This window comes from Melospiza melodia, chromosome 1, assembly GCF_035770615.1.
Source record: "Melospiza melodia melodia isolate bMelMel2 chromosome 1, bMelMel2.pri, whole genome shotgun sequence".
Classification (NCBI taxonomy): domain Eukaryota; kingdom Metazoa; phylum Chordata; class Aves; order Passeriformes; family Passerellidae; genus Melospiza; species Melospiza melodia.
In genome coordinates, this window is record NC_086194.1 from 148,925,457 (window position 1) to 148,944,545 (window position 19,089).

Below are 19,089 nucleotides of genomic sequence, written 5' to 3' on the forward strand. Positions count from 1 at the left end.
TTAGAAGATTAAGGAATCTGAGAATTTGGCTCTTTGACCAGATTCCTGGCCCTAATGAAGCAGGTCATATCACCAGCAGAGAAAATTCTTTGTAGGTTTTGGCATTTTTGGTATATGCTTTCATTCCCTCATCTCCTGCTTCCCTTCCCTTGAGCATCCTCCACCTCCCTGGTGCTTCCAGGAATAGTGACCACTGCCTGCAGAGCTTTGCTTCGTGTCTCTCAACTCTGAGCCTTTGACTGTGGTCACCTTCTAGGATGTCCTTATTCTTTCACCAACAGGGGGACAGAAGATGCCAGGCTGCAGCTGTGCACTTCTCACTGAGCTGTTATGAGGGTTCTGAGAGAGTTTCTGTCAAGGTCAGAGTGCCTTGTGCTGCCTTCAGGTCTGGGAGTGTCCTCTGCCTCTGAGCACTCCTACTGCCCCAGAGTGCTCCACCTGATGCCTTGTCAAGGCTGACTTAGAACAGAGGCTAAATGGAGTTAAAGAATGAAGCAGGTATTTATTACAAGGCCTCAATGGATACACCTTGGGCAGTACAAGAGCCCAGCCAGGGCTGCACCCAAGATGAAAACAAAATGGTCACAAAATGACAACAAGTCATGAGGTCTCACACTTTTATAAGTTCTGGTCCATTAGCATATTGGAGTTAATTGTCCAATTATAGCTTCAGGTTATGAAGTCCCATCCTTCTTGTTTTTATCCCTTCAGTCCACTGAAATTTGGGCCTGAAATTTGGATCATTTGTCCTTGGTCCCCAGCTAAAGAAGGAATTGTTTTGTCCACCTATTCTGTGAAGAGAGCTTACCATCCCCTAAGATGAAGCTCAGCACTGCGCACTAAAACAGTAAAGAATCTGAAAAATATAAAAGCTAAAACCTGAGGCATCACACTCAGGAACCTCATACAGTACTACCTGCTTGTTAGGTGACAAGCCATTGCAGAACTGGCAGGAATTTCTCAGAACTATTTCAGAATTATGCAAATTGATTCATAAAAATGTAGGTGTCCGTGATCTATCAACTACCTACGTACTTATCCACAGATCTCTATGACCTGCTTGATTTACAAAATGCACAAATATTTATTTTTCAAAATGTGTTCCAAATAGTTTTTAAAAAGTAATTCTTCTTTAGGATAGTCACAAATTTTTGTTAATTATTATATCTATTTTAAAAAATGTGTAGTAGTGTATGCATACATATTCTGAAAAATATCCTTGATGGATTTTTACAATAATTTACAGTCTAACATTGCATCTCTAAATGACTGAAGAGAAAACTTATCTGGAACCAGACAGTCTGGCAGTGCAGTTGGATATGTGTTCTGAAGCATTTGGTGAAGTATGCTTTTTGTTTGAGTGAATTAATTGCATAGTGTTTCAGAGCTATTAAATTAAATTTAATGCTGCCTCTACTTTATAGAATAAGCAAAAAAAGGAGAAATTTCTGGAAACTATAGCGCAGGAGATAAAATGAAGTTAAAACAGAAATAAACAGAAAATGATAAGTTTAATTTTAAGCACTTATTACATTTTTCTCCTGTGGCTATTCTTTAAACACGATCAGAATCAAGGCAAACATCTTCTTAGAGAAATAACTATTTGACAAGCATTGCTTATTACTTTTAATTAATTAGTAATATTATTTTTCTTTTGGTGCACAGAGCCTAAATTAATATTCTGTAAAAAGTGACTATATTTTATGCTGATTCTTTTTCATTTCAGTCTTTGCACCAGCTGCTGCTGACAGCCATAAGGAAAGCAAAGGTAGGCAGCACTGTAGTTATCTTTAGGTTATCATGGATGTAGAACATATTTAAAAGAAATTTAAACAAGCTGAAATAGACTCATGTAAAATGTATCTCATCGGGAGTATGATGATTTTTTATGAGTCTGAAATATCTTCTGAGAATTTTTTGTGCAAAATTATATTTGAAGTTTTCAGTTTAGAAATCAATCTCTGTAAAGTGCCGGAAATTGAATGGTGTTAAAACAGTGAAGGTGTTTGAAAAAATAACTCTGAGTTACTACTCTGATATGTAGTTTAGTTGAAAATAATCTGCTTCTATGGCAAGTATTACAGTATAGAGCTCACTGTTGGAAAACCACATTAAATTGCGGTTGCAGTGATAGATTTGATCAATTTACCTTCTGTAAAGTTCCAGTGCTCTCAAAGTATACAAGGATAAACGAAAGTTGCTGCCGGCTTGGATTCCTCATAAAAAGAACATTCAAAGATTATTTTTGGATTTTAATAGATATATTTCAGTAGCCTCAGTCAGCATTTTAGTTTTCACAGGCTCAGGCTGTGGTAATACGAATTTCATTATTCTTATATTATGTATTTCATTTAACTGTTACATAATAAAATTTTAATGTTTATTCTCTAAGCAGCATCATTGCTCTTATCAACAATCATAGTAGCTAGAGAAAAGAATATGAGGGTTTTTAATAGACACTACGTATCAACTACTAAGGAAAAAGATAGCATTTCTCTATCACACTATTTGAGACATGATTTCTTTTCTCTGTATGAATCCTACAATCTAAGTAGAGGCAATTGCTTTACTTAAGCAAAAATACAGAAACTATTAACGTTATAAACAAATTTATATTCATTAGCAACTTCAGTTTTCTTCAGATTTTACATTATCATTTAATATTTCCATGCATTACAATGCCAAAGTAACCTCTCAAATCCCTCTAAGAAGGATACACTGACCTCATTTAGATGACTGATTCAAAATCTGGGTGCATCTAATGGTCATATTCATATGAGATAATTAATATTTGTGTCACAGTCCTTTTCTCAGATTACTCTGAGTTTCATTATAATTGCCATTAACTGGTTAATTATCTCCAGCATGTGAAATGCTAGATGGCAACGTGAGCCAGGAGCATGAAGTGGGGATCTAGGCATCAAGGAAATTTTCAAGGAACAGTAATTGCATCCCTTGCACCCACATCCCTCTGTAAATGAGCTCCCCAAAACAATGAAGCTACTACAGCCTCCTCTCTTCAGGTCAGCCAAACACTTCAATCTATGCAGCTGCCTAAAACATGGCACGTGGCTCTGCCCTAAAACACTGAGCTGTCTCCACTGATTCCACTGGAGGCCTGTGGTGCTTCCAAGCAGCATGGGAAGTCAGGTGAGACAAAAGCCTCGTTTCCTCCTGGGTGCCTGATACCAGCCCCTCAAACACTGTGTTAGCTTTTGAAATATTCCTTCTAGATTTTGAACTTTTAATATAAGCTCAGTTTCATGTGTTGGTAAATACACTGTCTGACTCATAAAGTTTATATAACTGAAAATTATTTTAGCAATGCAAAGGGTAAAACCTTTCTACTGAAAATTTAGAAACTGCAGATAAGTGTAGCAAGCACTAAGAATGGCTTCATAATCTCTACATTCTGTCCCTGGAATTTTTTACTACTTCTTTATATAGATATTTGATTTCAGAATTAAGTTGTGTGAAGAGAGACTAAATATACAATTAGAATTTAAACAAACACAACTGCTGATGATGTCTCAACTACTGGTATGACCAGGTGAAAGTTGCCTTTTTGGAAGAAAGAGCGTTAAATTGGTGCTAAGTCAAATTAATTTTTAACCTCATGGGAAGAAACACATATTTCATCTGCAATATTATTCTTTAGAGAATCCTCCAAGCAAATAATTTATGTTACAAAATCTTGTGTAATGGGTAACATACAAACATGATAAACACATTTTTCTGAAAACTAGGTCTTTCTTGTCAAAGGGATAATTTAGATAAAGGATAAATAAAAATAATTAATTTTCATTTCAGGTCTTTGGCTTGCCTTGCATTGGACTGAGAGACAGCACAATTAGATAAATATAATAGAAGTGATGCTCACATGATGCAGAAAAAAACAGGAATAATAGCAGCAATATTTGACCTCTTATTAATGAGATTTATTTCATGTATTTTAATTAGGCATTTATGCTTTGGAAACAATAATTCCTAGTTTATCTTAGTGAAATATAAACTTCCTGAGATAGCACTTAAATCTCAGTTGTTTTATACTATCCTGTAATGCCAGACAGTGAAAATAATCAAAAATACCTCCATTTTCTAAATTCACCTGAAAGTGAATGGCAGAAATAGAACACAGCTAGAGATGGAAAACATTTATTAGATCATCTAGTTTGTTTCCATGACAATGAAAGTTCTTTCCCCACAGTACATTTTCTAGAATTTACTCAATCTAATTTAAGGCTTATACCATTTCCTATGGGATGAATTCTATGCTGTGGTAGGTTAAGAAATTTGCATTGGCATTCAGTGTAAGCCTTCCACTCTTTACACCACATTCCATGTTTGGTTTTTTTTATATCGCCTAAATAAATCTTCTTTCTTCTTGTTTAAGTAATTGCATACATATAGCTGCTGCTACTCTGTCTCTTTTAAATGCTAGCTAAACTAACCTGGACATATTTCCACCTCTCTTTACAATTCTCTCCTGAAATTTTTTACCTTATGCTTTTTCTGAAGCCCAGATTTGCTAAAAATGCATGTCCAGAATTATGCACAGTGATCCAAATATCAGGGTCTCAGAGATGTGTTGGACAGCATATTACCCCTTATAGCTAACAATTAGAAATACTATGCAAAACCAAAGACAGTCTTCAAACCTTTTTATTTACTTGATAACCTACCAGTCATGGTCTGCCCCAGCAGGCATCTGTGGACTTTTTGTGGAAAACATTAAATTGCCATGCTAAAAATTATGTTTATCTAAAGTTCACTGTTGTTTCTAAAATATTTTCCATATTATCTCAGGCTTAGTTTCTAAGTGATATACAATAAACATATGTTCATCTTTAAGAGTTCAGATACAAAGTTCCTTTTTCCAACTAGTTCTGTAGAAGCCAAAATTTTCATCAACACATAGAAAGACAGTTTACAGAAAAATATAAGGCTACTTGGGAGAGGTACTGATTTTATGGCAAAATGTATACCTACTTTGTTGAATTATATTTCCTGAAGACAGCAATACTTGGGTACATTGAGAAACCTGACCAAGTGGAAGGTCTCCCTGCCTATGGCAGGAGAGTTGGAACTGGATGATCTTTATGGTCCCTTCCAATCCAAGCCATTCTATCATTCTGTAACAATAAATATTGAATCCTCTTTTATCAAATAAATTATTTCTGAATATAAAAATTAAAATAAAACTAACCTCCACAGTGAAAAAAAAAATCTTAATTGACTAATCAAGGTCCATAATGATTCAGGGAAAGCAGCCTTGGCCAGCGACATTTTTTCAGTTAGCAGATCGTATATTTAGAAAGAAATTGGGAAAATTTATCCTAATATCTTATTCCTTTTACTGTTTGTACAGAGTTTAAAATACAAAGAGACCCAGTTTATATATAGCTATAATATTATTTTACAGGATTAAAGATGAGATTTCAAAATACTCAGATAAATTTAACTTTCCTGAGAGAATGTTAGGAATACCTGAGAATGTTTTCCTTCATACAAGTAACAAAGTTAAATATTCTCCTTCGAAGGAAAAAAAAAATTACATTACCTATGGAACCATAATTAATTCATGATAATTTATGGATACCTGCATTAATGTAGTGTCATTACTGGCTAAATATTCAAACAGCCTTATTTATTATACATGATTATATAGCACAAATAAAATGCAGCAGCCCTGCAGCAGAAAGTAGAGCTAATCAGCACACAGTGCATCACAGATAGAAAATATAATCATGTGAAATGAAGACTATGCTTTCACTGCAGAGTTAATACAGACTTCTGCTGTGATACTGCCATTATTCTCCATCACAGCAGCTCTCAGAATCCCCTTTTTCCCGTTTAGTAATGCTTCTAAATTGGACTTCACAATAAGTTTAAAGTACAGAAAAGTCTAGGTCTATATGCTAAGGTCCTTACTATGTTTCTGTAGATGTATATAGGTATATAAACATAAAATCAGATTCATGCTGGCATTAGTCAATTTGCAATAAGTATAAAGTGCATTCAGATTGATGATTGTAGCATTGATGATTTCTTTATTTAGTAGATCTAGTTCCGTCTTTGCTAAAGCATGCTCCAAAATAACACCATATGAAGTAATTAAAAGAAAATAAAATTTTCTTCCTAGATCTGCTCAGTATATAGACTAATCCAGTACAGCACTGAAAAAAAAATTGAAATTAATTTATTAGGCTGAGAATATGCTACCTTCTCTTGGTTTTGGTTATATAACTTAAATTAGTGCATTCTCTTCTGGTAAGTTAAAAGATCTACCAATGGCCATTAGTGCAAAATCATTTCAAAATTTTAAAGAAAGGTAAGTTATTAGGTCATGGTATGAGCAAAGAAAGACACTGGACTTTTAGTTCAGTGCTTTTATGTAATAAATTCAGATTCAACCCCATATAAAGTAATAAGGAGAGAAATTAGTTTCTGTAATATCTTATTTAGGTACATGGAGATAACGAAATATTCCACTCTATTGCCATAGTTTAAGTTCTGCATTGCACAAGGGATACATGACATAGGATTTAATGAGATATTCTATTATTTTGAACCTTTTTGTCACCAAAGCAGGAGAAGAAAATAATACAGAGGCAAGAGACAGAAATAACTGCAACTCAGTGAATACAAAAAATTCTGTTTCCTATCTTACCTCTGCCCTGTTGCACTCCTTACATTGCAGTCTACTTTTTCTACACATTTTCATTCGAGTTAACATCACGTTCTGGAGACAAAACCATATCACATAAATACCACATCACTCCATATTTGGAATTGCTATAATGAAACTCCCGGAATTCAAGTAAAGCTGATGTCCTGCCAAAGATGTATTAAAAGAAATGTAATTCTTCCCTTTAGTTAGCTCATCTCACTTCAGCTGAAAGAGCAGTAGATTTGAGATTAGTTCTCAACCTGATCTGAGCTCTGGTTTCAATATCCACTTGTTCCAATCAAGGTGAATATATGCGTCAGACTTCTTTCTGTATGCCAAAAGTGCAGGTCAGATATCACCCGTATGTGATCAAAACTAAATACAACTAATGGATTTTGCATCATTTCCATGAAAAAAGTGATTTTTGAGACAGCATTTAGACACCAGTGATTATTCTAAAACCTTCCCAAATAAAGGTAAGTAGGAAATGGGTTTATTTCTATATTCAGCCGTGAACTCCAAGATACAGACATACTCATAGTGGATTACATCAGAAGACCAAAATCCAATAAAAATCCCTTTGCATTAGTTACATGGAAGTAATAATAAAATCCACAAAAATGTAGATTTGCAGTTTTTCAGTTTTTTGACCAGTATACTGTCAAGAGGCCGCACAAAATTCTGTGCAGAATTAATAACAAATAAATAATTATTAATTAATAATTAAAAACAAGATTTTGTCTGTGCTTAACAGGAGAACAGGGTCTTTTTGTACACTACTGCAGAGACTATACTCTTGTGAGCGTAGTCTCTGAGTATCTTGTATGGTTACACAATTTTTTAGTGCCTCCATTACACTCTATATTTTATATTACAATGTTTATAATATTAATATGTGTTTCATATATTACATGTGATATAATAAACTTTACATCATGTTATTATTATCATCTTTCAGGGACATGATTTAGTGGTAGACTTGCCAGTTCTGGGTTAACAGTTGCAATTGATGACCTTAAAGGTCTTTTCCAACCTAAAGAATTCTATGACTCCACAATTTTAACATGCTTACTGTACATCCTCACAACTGCTAGAAATTTCTTGTGAATTGCTTTATTTGTATATGAATAATGTTCAATATTTGAATTTAAAAGTTCTGAAAGACCTATCTCAAGAAAAAAATCTCACTGTATTGAGGATACATCAGCCATGTAGCTGGCAGTACCAAAGGAAACAATCTGGTTAGTAATGTGAAATAATGTGCAGCTGCTAAGACTAAGGGTGCAAATGAAGGGCAAGGCACAAAATCCAGTATCTCTAAGGTACTTAAGTTACTCTGCCACGTGTTCTAATGCCTAGAGATGTACCTAAATTCCAAAAGAAAAGGGAAATTTTAATTTGTACTTTCATTTGTGTATACTCACGAATTCATGATCATAAGACCTCTACAAATATTTATAAATTAAAATTCATAGATGCACACGAGGCATTAAATAAGACATATATTCCTGAGGCATTAAATAAGACATATATTCCTGGGAACTCCAGCTGTGAAGTTCACATGATTTTCCTGGCACTACAAAGGAGATGCTGACAGTGGCAAGTGTAGAAATCAGACCCCTGTACTTGCCAGGTTTTTTGACTGAACAACACTATACTTTCTACTCATGCTTTATTAAAAAAAAGATTTGAATTATGATTTCAGGTAGTCCTTATACATTCTGATTATGCTGTGTCTTACAAATTAGCAACCTCAAGATGAAATATATCTGTTAAGCACAAGCAAGCTTTTGTGGACATAAATAATTTGAATTATTCAGTTTTTTGTATCGTAAGCCTTCCTGCATTTTAAAATATTTCCTGTCCTCCCTGACACTTTTCAAAAACTTGCAAAGTATGACAGGTAGATGAAGCATGTCTTACTGGAAGAGTTTTTACAAACAGGGCACTTAGAAGATTTTACTGTAGGTTATTTGAATAATGCTTGAACTGTATTAGAGCCACTGTGATACAGAAGAGCAATAAAAAATGAGTTTTCTCTAAAACACTCATTGTTCTGGTAATTTTGTAGCAGAAAAATGCTACCATTAGCAGGGGAAAAATGAAGGTCCTTAAGTGAATGAAAGACTGACTGCCCCTGGGGTCCTCAACTCCACACAAAATGCACTTGTTCTGAGTGCAATCTGAAGACACAGGAGCAACAACCTAAAACATAATATTAGGAAAATCAAGAAACATGAAGAGAAACATCATTGTATAGAAGAGAAGAGGGTAACAGGGGAGGAGAGATTTTAAACATTCTGTTTCAGGCAAAGATTTTAATGTTATTTTAATTTAGTTTGTATATCTATACTTGAAAACATATTTTGTAAGATAAGAAATAGTCAATATTCCTGAAATTTTGAGGTTCCATCTTTTACTAATGTTTTATTCATCATCTCCTTTGGTCACTTTAAAAGTATTTTTAATGTCTTATATAGAGAAAAAAATACTAAAATTTGCAAAGAAATATTCTTATTTCATTATTCTACCATTTATTTATTACTGAAACGATGTGTTATCTGTGACATGTAATACATGCCAAAAGGTCTTATATTTGGTGCACAGTAGTCAAACCATAGACTAAACTTTTTGATTTAGAGCATTTCTCTTTGACTATATGTTCTCTTTTAAAGGTTAATAATGAAAACTATCTTAAAGGAATTATAATTGCATTACTTGCTTGTCAACTTAGTTTTGTATACCTTTAGCAATCAAAGTTTATTATTCCTATTATGATATATGTGACTACTACTTTCTAAGGCACAAGGGTTTAAAACTTATTTATTCAAAATGCTGATGAAGTTTCATGACAAAAAATTGACTTGAATACCAGATGTGAATTTGGAAGTATATCTTAATCATAAAGGTGACTCAAATATTGCAGCAAGGATAAAGTGTATTAATCAAGACATATTTTCATTCGTAGAAATACAGACACCGTGCAAATTCCCTCTGACTTGCAATATATCCAGCTCAATTCTTATTATAAAGCAAAGTTAAGGTTTCAGCATTTCAATCTCAAATCTCTTTCAAACTCAGGCAACTTTGGAACAAGTTTCTCCAACACAACATTTTTATTTCATTTCTCAATCTCATATTCTTCCTTCTCAGGTTCAGAACCCAAAAAGCAGCTTTCAGAAGGCTGACTTTCCCTCCCTATCACTAAGCAGATGCTGAAGTGAAGCCAAGGACTTGAAATACCTCCAGCTTATGCTTCAAACCTTTTATCTCAGGGTAAAGTTAAAATTATGCCATTACCTCCAAACTTATCTCACATTTCACAATTCTTCAGGGGTCAATATCATATTCATTGATTCCTTTCTCAGAACCCTGTAAATCATTTGGGGCTCAATACCAATCTTTCTTGAACCACTTTGAAACACAGTGTTTTACACAGTTCTATGAGTAAACCTTCATTCTGCCTTTATAGTGGAAAATTCAGAGTATATTCCTGAGAAATATAAAGGGATGATGGGTCCATAAATAGTGACTGACAGTCCCATCACACCTGACAGGAAAGGAGCTGAGTAACTGCAGTACTCCTCCCTTCCATTCTCCCCAGCTTAGCCAGACCTACACAGCCAAACATCCCAATGCTATTTGTGCTATTCTGTCCATCTGTGCTTTCTATCCAGAAAGAAATAATGAAGAAATGTCCAAACTCACACCAGCAGAAGTGATCCTCTTTCCACTGCTTCAGTAAATAAGTAACTGTGGTAGGAACAGCAGCAAAACTTCTCAATCAAGGAACAAAGTGAAGACATAGCTTTTTTTTCTGGTAAGGAAAGTTTTGCTTTTCAAAGCCCCACATTTCTACCATGCAGGATAATTACTGCTCCTGACCTGCTAAAGGGATAGTGCCATTAGTAGGCACATCTTACCATAAATGTGCATGTGATTACTAACCCAAAATGGAAAAAGCTAAAAGGATAAAGGAGTGTAAAGAAGGTGAGGGCCACACGAGTGGTGTTAACCATTATTTTGTGCAGTTTTGGACCCAAGAATATAAGAAAGATTAAGCTCTTAGCATCCAAAGGAGGGAAACAAAGACAGTGAAGGGCCTTGAGGGGAAGCCAGAGATATGAGGAGTGGCTGATGTCACTTGGTCTGTTCGAGAAGAGACTGAGGGGAGACCTCATTGCAGGTAAACTTCCTCATGAGAGGAAGAGGCACTGATCCCTGCTCTGTGGTCCCAGTGACAGGATCTGAGGGAATGGACTGGAGTTGTGTCAGAGGAGGTTCAGGTTGGATATCACAAAAAGGTTTTCCCCAGGGGGTGGTGGGGCACTGGAACAGCTCCCCAGAGACATGGTCACAGCATCAGCCAGCTTTCAAGGAGTGTTTGGACAATGCTCTCAGACACATGGTGTCGTTGTGACTCCTGGGGATGGAGCTGTGAATTGGAATTTTATGATCCTTGTGGGTCCCTTCCAACTCAGAATATTCTATGATTTTTTAACATACTTGGTAACACGCAAAGAAGGATTGGTGAAGACTCTCACTAGAAGCTTTTGACCATATAGTTGGGGAAAATGAAATATTTATGCATATGACACTGACCAGTTACAGGAAACAGTCTGGGACATTGACTTTGCTGCACACCAATACAAAAAACTAGCTCCCAGCTGAGGCAGGATTTAGTTAGCACTCATGCCAGTTTTATCAGAGTGACAGCACCCTGAAGAAGAGTAAAATGGATACATAGGGCTACTTATTGTTGTAGTCACCGCAGCTCTGCCCTGCTCTGCCCTAGTCTTGACTCTTGAGTGGATAATAGGATGCACCTATTATGCGCTCAAGGGTCAAGACTAGCAACCTTGATTTCTGGATGTTGGAACATGCAGTTCCCATAAAATACTGGGCTCTTGTCATTGAACAAATCTCTTAAATGCTTCAACTATAAAATATCATAGTCATTTTTAATATCGTGCTCTCTGCCTTTTATTTTTCCAAAAAAAGAAGATAATACCCACATCTTACTGGGCTGTTCTGAGAAATGACAGGAATCATCTGAGTTATTCAAGAATAGAAAGAGATATTTTTTTTTTACATGTTCTCTTCAAAAAGTTGTACTTGGTAACTCAGCTATTCCTTAGATTTCTGTTGCTCTCACCCAGGTGAGGAAAAAAAATCAAGTTTTCAAGCATATTTAATCATTTCTAAATTTAGGATTATTTAAATTTCTGAATTTAACATACTAGCCGAATTGAGACAAATTATCCACCTCTGATCCATCCTCTTTTTTCTTCCTGGTGGGAGGTTAGGATCATATGCCAGCTAGGATTTTATTGCCATCATCAGATAACAGCAGTTGATGCACAATGAGAATAGAGAGAAACCTGTTATGGCTGCAAATATCCACAGCTCTGTGAGATGCATGGAGGAAGCATATGTCACCTTATTAAATCTGTAGCAACTGAGGTGGAAGTAACAGAAGGTATCTCTCCCCAGAGCTGGAAGAGATGGGAAAAGAAATGGCTCTGTAAGGAAATCTCTTACTTTTCTCTCTCTGAAAATATCTGTAACAGAATGTTACAGGGATGGTTATTCCTAGAAATAGGGACTTAAAAACAAACCCAAAACCCAACAGCCACCTAGATGGGATGGAATACACAACTTCCTGTGAGAAAGAAATAGCTCTGAGGCAAGCTAGCACGTTCAGCTGCTTCCTCCAAAGAAAACAGAAACATGACAAGATGAGAAATATCATACTACTTGTGCCACTCTGTCCCAAAGAAGCCAATCAAGGGCCAAAGGACTGATGAAGTTAGATACACTTACTCGCAGCACAAAGAGGACATAAGAGTCCTCGGTGAGCAATGTTTGGCAAAGATGCAGAAAAGACCAAATACACAGCTGTATGAGTTTCTCTCTGCCTTTTATACACAACTTGCTCTCCCAGCTGCCAGTCTTCCCTTTGTGTTTAGAGAAGTTCACATATATATAGATGTATATGCACATAGGGATTCACCTGAATATGGCTTATTTCTATAATTTTAGGAAGAAAATAAGATAGAGGACTATTTGACATGGACAAGTTTCCTACAGTAATACAGAGATCTGGAACAGGAATCAGCTTAGTTTTGGAATTCTGTTTGTGTCTGAGGCAAGACACAGACAGTTAAGAACAAGAGGAGGAAATAGCTTTGCTATGTCTTTAATACATTACATGGAAAAATTACATGGTAGGTACAAACAAATGTATTTACGAACACTGTGTATGTTTTACTTGAGAAAGCACATCAACTACAAATTTGAGGAATATACTTAAAGCACGATTCTATTAACCTAGTATGGAGGTAAAAAGGAGCAGACATGAAAATCCCAGCAAACTAAAATTTTATAGGTAGCTATAGACAAGCCAGTTTTGAAAAGGGAGAAGAGGCAATTTCAATCACAGTATTGCACCACAGAATATGGACAATATACTGTCAGTTCTAATACCATTATCATGGTTTTCTTCTTGGCTCATAGAATAGTAATATTTGAAAATGCAACATTCTCTCAGAGTATTAGAAAACCTCTTGCTATGTTGAACCAATATAGTCAGGGAAAAAAAAAACCTCAAATCTATTCTACAGAAATAGTCTGACAATTTTTTTTCCCAATAGGAAAGGGAAAATTATCTTTTTCCTTCAATGTCAAAGTAATAATTGTCAACACCAGAAAAAATAACAATTGCTCGTGACAGTAATTCCGGCATCATTTGATGGCTTCATTATAAAATGGACCTTTGGTAAATAGCTACTATATATATTGGTTAGATATATTGGAGGAAACAAAACAGAAAATTAAGTAACGAAAAGAAATCATATGTTTCTGCTAAAATGATACTTTCAGTGGAAATGTCTAGTTTTGCCAAGTAACTAATTTATTTTGTAATTTTATTCATCTTTTAAAAATCAATATATATATGTCAAAGATGCTTACCAAGGCATTTCAAAAGTGAAAACTCTTAAGAGTCTTCAAAAGCACTGGGGTTTAGTTTAATGAAAGAAAATACAATTTGTTTTTTTAAGCTAGGTGTTTCTAATTTCAAAATGAGACAATTCCTAAGTCTCTACTGTACACAGAATTTGGTGAACAATCTTTGTACTGGTTCTAGGCTCAATATATTAGTTATCTTATGCCCCTGTGTGGCCAAGCTAGACAGTAAACTGACTTTCACAGAACTGTAAAAAAATCCTAATAATATATCATCTGAGAAACCAAGTTTAGGTAAATTGACCGCTTTCCATTTGATGAGAAAAGCTTCTAGTAGAAACTGCAATTGCAAAATTGGATTGATAGTCCTCTGTACATTTTGTACCAAGTTGAGTCACAAAAGATGCTTGCCATTATGCAGTAATGTGTTAATCTCAATACTGCCCAAAGCAATTGTGACTTCTCAAAGCATGTTGCTACAAATAGAGCATCCAACAGCACAGTATTTGTACACTAAACACAAAATGAAGAATGGAAATCTGAAAATCCAGCTTACTAATTTACTAAAGGTTTAAAATATATTTTAAAACTTTATTTCATTGTTTTTTGTCACTGAAAGTAATCAGAAAAATTTTAGACTGCACAAAAAGCAAACCTCCTTTAGATGCTGCTGTAAAATTTTGATGTAATGCAAGTACATACTGTGTTTTCATAAAAGGTCTCTTGATTTCTTTTCTGGACACACGATGAATTTATTCCATAAACTAGTTATTTGCCAAATGCTCAAAATACAGAACAATTCTTATGGTTTCCCAACATAAGGCCATTCTAATAATTTTTCCATAAAAAATAACTTATTACCCAGGAAATAGCACCCCAACCCCCAGCACAATTTTGAGGTGAAATGATAGCTCTTGCTGCTTCATCTGGCTGGAGTTGGTAAGGTCAGACAGAGCTGTGCAGGAGCAAGAGGGAGGCCCAGCAAACCAGCTTTCTCTTTCTCACTCACAATAGCATCTTACAGCAAAGTGCTGCCCTGCAGCTGGCAGAGGAGAGCTCAGCAGCAATATTCCTCCATTAGAGGCTGCTGGGAGGGGACAACAAAACCCATTTAAGTACTAAAATCAATCTAACTCACAAGGACCTTAATATCATTTGGGCCCTCTCACATCAGCTACTGCAAAGCCAGAACTATGCAAATAAAAAGCCAACTCAAAGTTTTTATGGGAAATCATAAAAAACAGTTTAATGTATGTTTCTGTCAATGGTTAGCATAGCTACAGAAAGCAAAGCCTAAGATCCCCATCTTTCCCTCAAGAAAATCTCAGTATATCTTAACTTTCTGAAGAACTGAAGAACAAGAACTCCAAGAAAAAATGATGTGAAACTTGAGAGGAATGTCTATTCAATTAAAATTATCCATATACTACCTCCTCTCCTATGACTTTGTTTTACACTCCATTATCTACTGTACAATTTGTATGCATGAAGCTGTTTTCTTGACATTATTACTTTGTGGCAGTAGCAGTTAATCACTCTGTGTGTAATGTCAGCCGTTATCTTTCTGGACTCTGACTTGTACTTTTCAGTTATAAAAACAGAAAAAACCTTATTCAAAAGAGAAAGGATCATCAAAGGACCAAATATATAACTTTGAAGACTAAAGCGATAGAGCACACTATACCTCATCAAAGCAGACTCTGACATGCTGGAGGTACACCACAGTTATGAAGCATTAACTCTTAATGCATGAACAATTAGTTTTTAGCAAGTGCCTTACATTTATTGTGCAAAGCTTTAAATGAAAAATCTATCTAAATTATATACTACATTCATTTAATTAAAAAAAAATATAAAACAGATTTTTTTAAAGCAGTAAGACAATCAAAGGACTACCCTCTGTAATAAATGCCAGTGAGATTTTTTTAGTGACTAATAGATGACTTCTTCAACAACCTTTTATCAAGATCAGATTTAAAATACAAATAGTTCTTTGAAAGAGGGAATCTTTTTACTCAAAACCTTAAAATACTTTCACATAACTTTATTATCAGAAAACAGAGAAACATGGATTAGTCTCTCACAATTACTGCTGCATATTGTTTAAAAACTGCACAATGTTTTCTTGAGGCCAAAAGCATTGATACCTAGAAAAACACAACATTGCTCCTTATAAATACAAGAATATTCTCATCCTAAGCAAAACAGCCCATACTAGGTAGGAGGCTCAGTTTCCTAAGAATCCTTTCTTGTTTGCCAGTCTTCTAGAATAAATATACTCCTAATCTAAGGCACAGCAAATGAATAAAATAACTCTGTCTTTTTATCTGATACTATATGCAGCTTTTGCCCAGGTCTCACAAGAAAAATAAACAGCAAAAACCACCATGTACAGGTATCTTTAAAAAAAAATTCAAAAAGCATGCACCTTGATCTACAAAAAGCATGTACTCTGATCTGCAAAAGCAGATCCAGGGAATCAGGACTGGGATGGTGGCTGATTAGAACAGTTGCTAAGGGCTTTGCTGGTTGCTGCAGGCCTGAAACTATGCACTTGGAAATATGCAGTTTTACAATCCCAGCTGATAATACGTAAATTATTGCTCCATTTTGTAGAGCTTCAAATATTTCACAGTGTACCAAAGGGATTTAAGAACAATCTCATTGAATACAGATTTCATATATACCTAAAAATACCTTAATTCATATCTGTGATTATGATTGCTAAAACTACCTACATAATTTTACATACCTAATTAGCAATTCATAACCAAGATAACAAAACTTGAGAACAGTAACATAAAATAAATATCAACAGATTTTAAAAGGAAATATCAGCAGTAAGGGAGAGAATCCTTACAACAAAATTATGGGAAATAAAATTATAACCATCTTCTGAATTATCAAGTGCAAATATCCCTGTAGTTAAGAAATTATATCCCATTTAAAAGAGATTTCTCCCACAGAGGCAGAGAAGAAGATTAAAATGCTGGATATAGTCTCTGCCTATTACTTCCACCCTTTTTCCAGAATGTTTCCATCAGAGCACTATCTTTATAAAAAACTACAGGGTTCTTTTGCTTCCTGACCTGCACTTCCACTCTCTTAGATAAAATTATTAATATTTTTATGTTTAATATTTAATAGCAGTATGAAAAAGTTCTAAACATCAGCACTATAATATGTTTACTGAATAATGACATAGAAATGTGGCATTATTAATTCATTTTACCCCCCCAAAAGTCCTAAGAAACCTATTCAAAAATTCTCACACCAATAAACAACAACTTCACCCTATCATTTCTAATTCCCACAAAACAACAGCTATTCACAAAAGGATACCCTACAGGGCTGACTGACCTGCTGCAAAGCATCCACTAATCAGCTATAATTTGACCAGTTAAAAACATTATTGAAAAGCATTACATACAGGATCTAAATCTTTTAAAAATAAGGAACTGCTTTCTATTTTGCAAAAGGTATGCAGGACTACTAATTTGCATCTTCCAATAAATTATGCATGGTTAAACAGACACATCTCTGAGCATTTAATCTTTTCACTGCCATATCCACATAGAAATCATTTTCTCTGACAAATTTGTTTATGAATATTTAATATGCTTTAAGGATTACAGCTAATAATGCTAGCTTCTAATGGCAGCTAATGTACTTGAAAGATACATAACCATCTTAAATATTTTATTCTATCTTTGCTAGCTTTATTTCTGCAGATTGAGTTCTCATGTAAATCCTTACATAAAACATAAAAACACTAACAGACTCACTGCTACCATGAAAATATTAATATCTAGGAGTGTAGTTATAAAAGTACCCCACTGAAAAGCATGCAGATAGATTGCCATCAGCATAAAAGGAGAAATGATAAAGCAAAAATATTTCATTTCTACTTACCTAGTGTTGTTCAACGTTTGTCCAAAAAGATCATTTTGTAAAATATTTGGAGGGGATGAGAAAACCCCATGAAAATGAGATAAAACAGAATTGCAGACCTGGCGCAGTGTTTCAAATTGCATTTTCTCCCTTTCTTTCCCTTCTATTTTTCTTCACCACCTGTCTTAAAAGTCATCTATTTTGTACACACCATCAAATACAAATATGCCAATCAAGTTCCATATTTCTCCTGATCTCTGTAAAAACTGTGTCTAAATGAGCAGGGGCTGATAGTTAATTGTACAGTCATTATTCTTCTAATTCAGTCGTAGAAGATTTAGTACCCGAGCAGCTTTCTCCTGACTGTAGCAAGAATTCTAAACAGCAGTAAGCTTTTTGGGCATTCCCAGCTGAAGTGTGAAGCTGAGCTGCTTTCATGTGCTCTACTCATATTTCTCTAAGCCTATTAAAAACACGCAGTGAATAGATGCTGTCGTCAGGAGTTTCAGCACATCTGGCTGCCAGCAATAAAATCTCAGAAGTAAAAAAAAGGAGGACAAGGCATCCTCACACTGTTACTACTATCTAAAAGGAGGAGGATTTCTGCATCTTCCCCTCCTCCTTCCCTCCCCTGTAAAAATGACTAATATCCGTGACCATGTATGTAGAATTCTTAATTTTTTCATAATGTAATGGCAATTCTAAAGGACCGAAAGACCACTTTAAAAAAAATCTGCACATAATAAACAACATGTAGCACTGAGACTGTAACAATAGATCTTTTGTCTCATATCTGAAAAGCTAGACTGTATCTGAGATAACAGGATTTTAGTGCAAACATTTAAATGTAGTATCAATTCACGGCTGAAGCAAACAGTATACATTCTATACCTAACCACTCTGTCAGGGATTGTACATACAGCATCGAGGCAATGGTTTGCCATGCAAACTTGAACAATTACTAAAAGGAATGGCTGCATTATATATAAGCACTGCATTGCAAAATGAAATGTCTTCAGTATCTTTTAAAAGTTTATTGCACTGAATCAGCCATGACAGAGCCGAGAAAAATCAATCACTTCTTAGGGTGCTCCAAACCCATCTGCTTCCAGGAAAACCCACTATTTTAGGAGCCTGTGTACTGGTACACAGCAGTATCAGATATCAAAGAGCAAGAAGCAGAATCAGTCATCTAACAGAACAGAGTGAGCTTTTGCAACACAGTATGCACTGTGAATACCATGAAATGTACAGAAAATAAGTATCCCTGACTAAAAACCATTTTTTCTTTTCCTTCAGTGCTTGTGCCAGAGGATGATGTTACATAACAATACAGAAAATAGTTTATCATTGTCAAATCAAAAAATAACAATTAAAAATATTTTCTTTATAATACCTCATTTTTTTATCCACAGCTTTTAACATCTTAGCACTAATTACAAAATCTCCAAGTAAACAAACATAAAATGAGGTCTATTATTAAATCTCTTCCACTGAAAGCAATTTGAATCTCAGATGATATGGGGAAAAGCATCTTTCCAGCTAATTCAAGTGTGTTGATG

The 19,089-nt window shown here is 34.9% G+C and overlaps 1 protein-coding gene across 37 annotated transcripts in view; it reads right to left on the reverse strand.

The window, feature by feature from the left end:
• Positions 1 to 19,089, reverse strand: part of RIMS2 (regulating synaptic membrane exocytosis 2) — a 444,419-nt gene that overhangs the window by 292,431 nt on the left and 132,899 nt on the right. For 4 of the 37 annotated variants that reach the window (XM_063171286.1, XM_063171278.1, XM_063171428.1 and 1 more), the window contains exon 1: positions 17,549 to 18,088. The exons of 28 other annotated variants lie outside the window; for them this stretch is intronic. In XM_063171286.1, the coding sequence (XP_063027356.1) occupies positions 17,549 to 17,670 (122 nt within the window). In that variant the 5' untranslated portion in view covers positions 17,671 to 18,088. Of the gene's footprint in view, positions 1 to 17,548; positions 18,091 to 19,089 lie in introns of those variants that run through there. 5 more of the 37 variants (XM_063171303.1, XM_063171417.1, XM_063171330.1 and 2 more) reach the window with 3 other exon arrangements.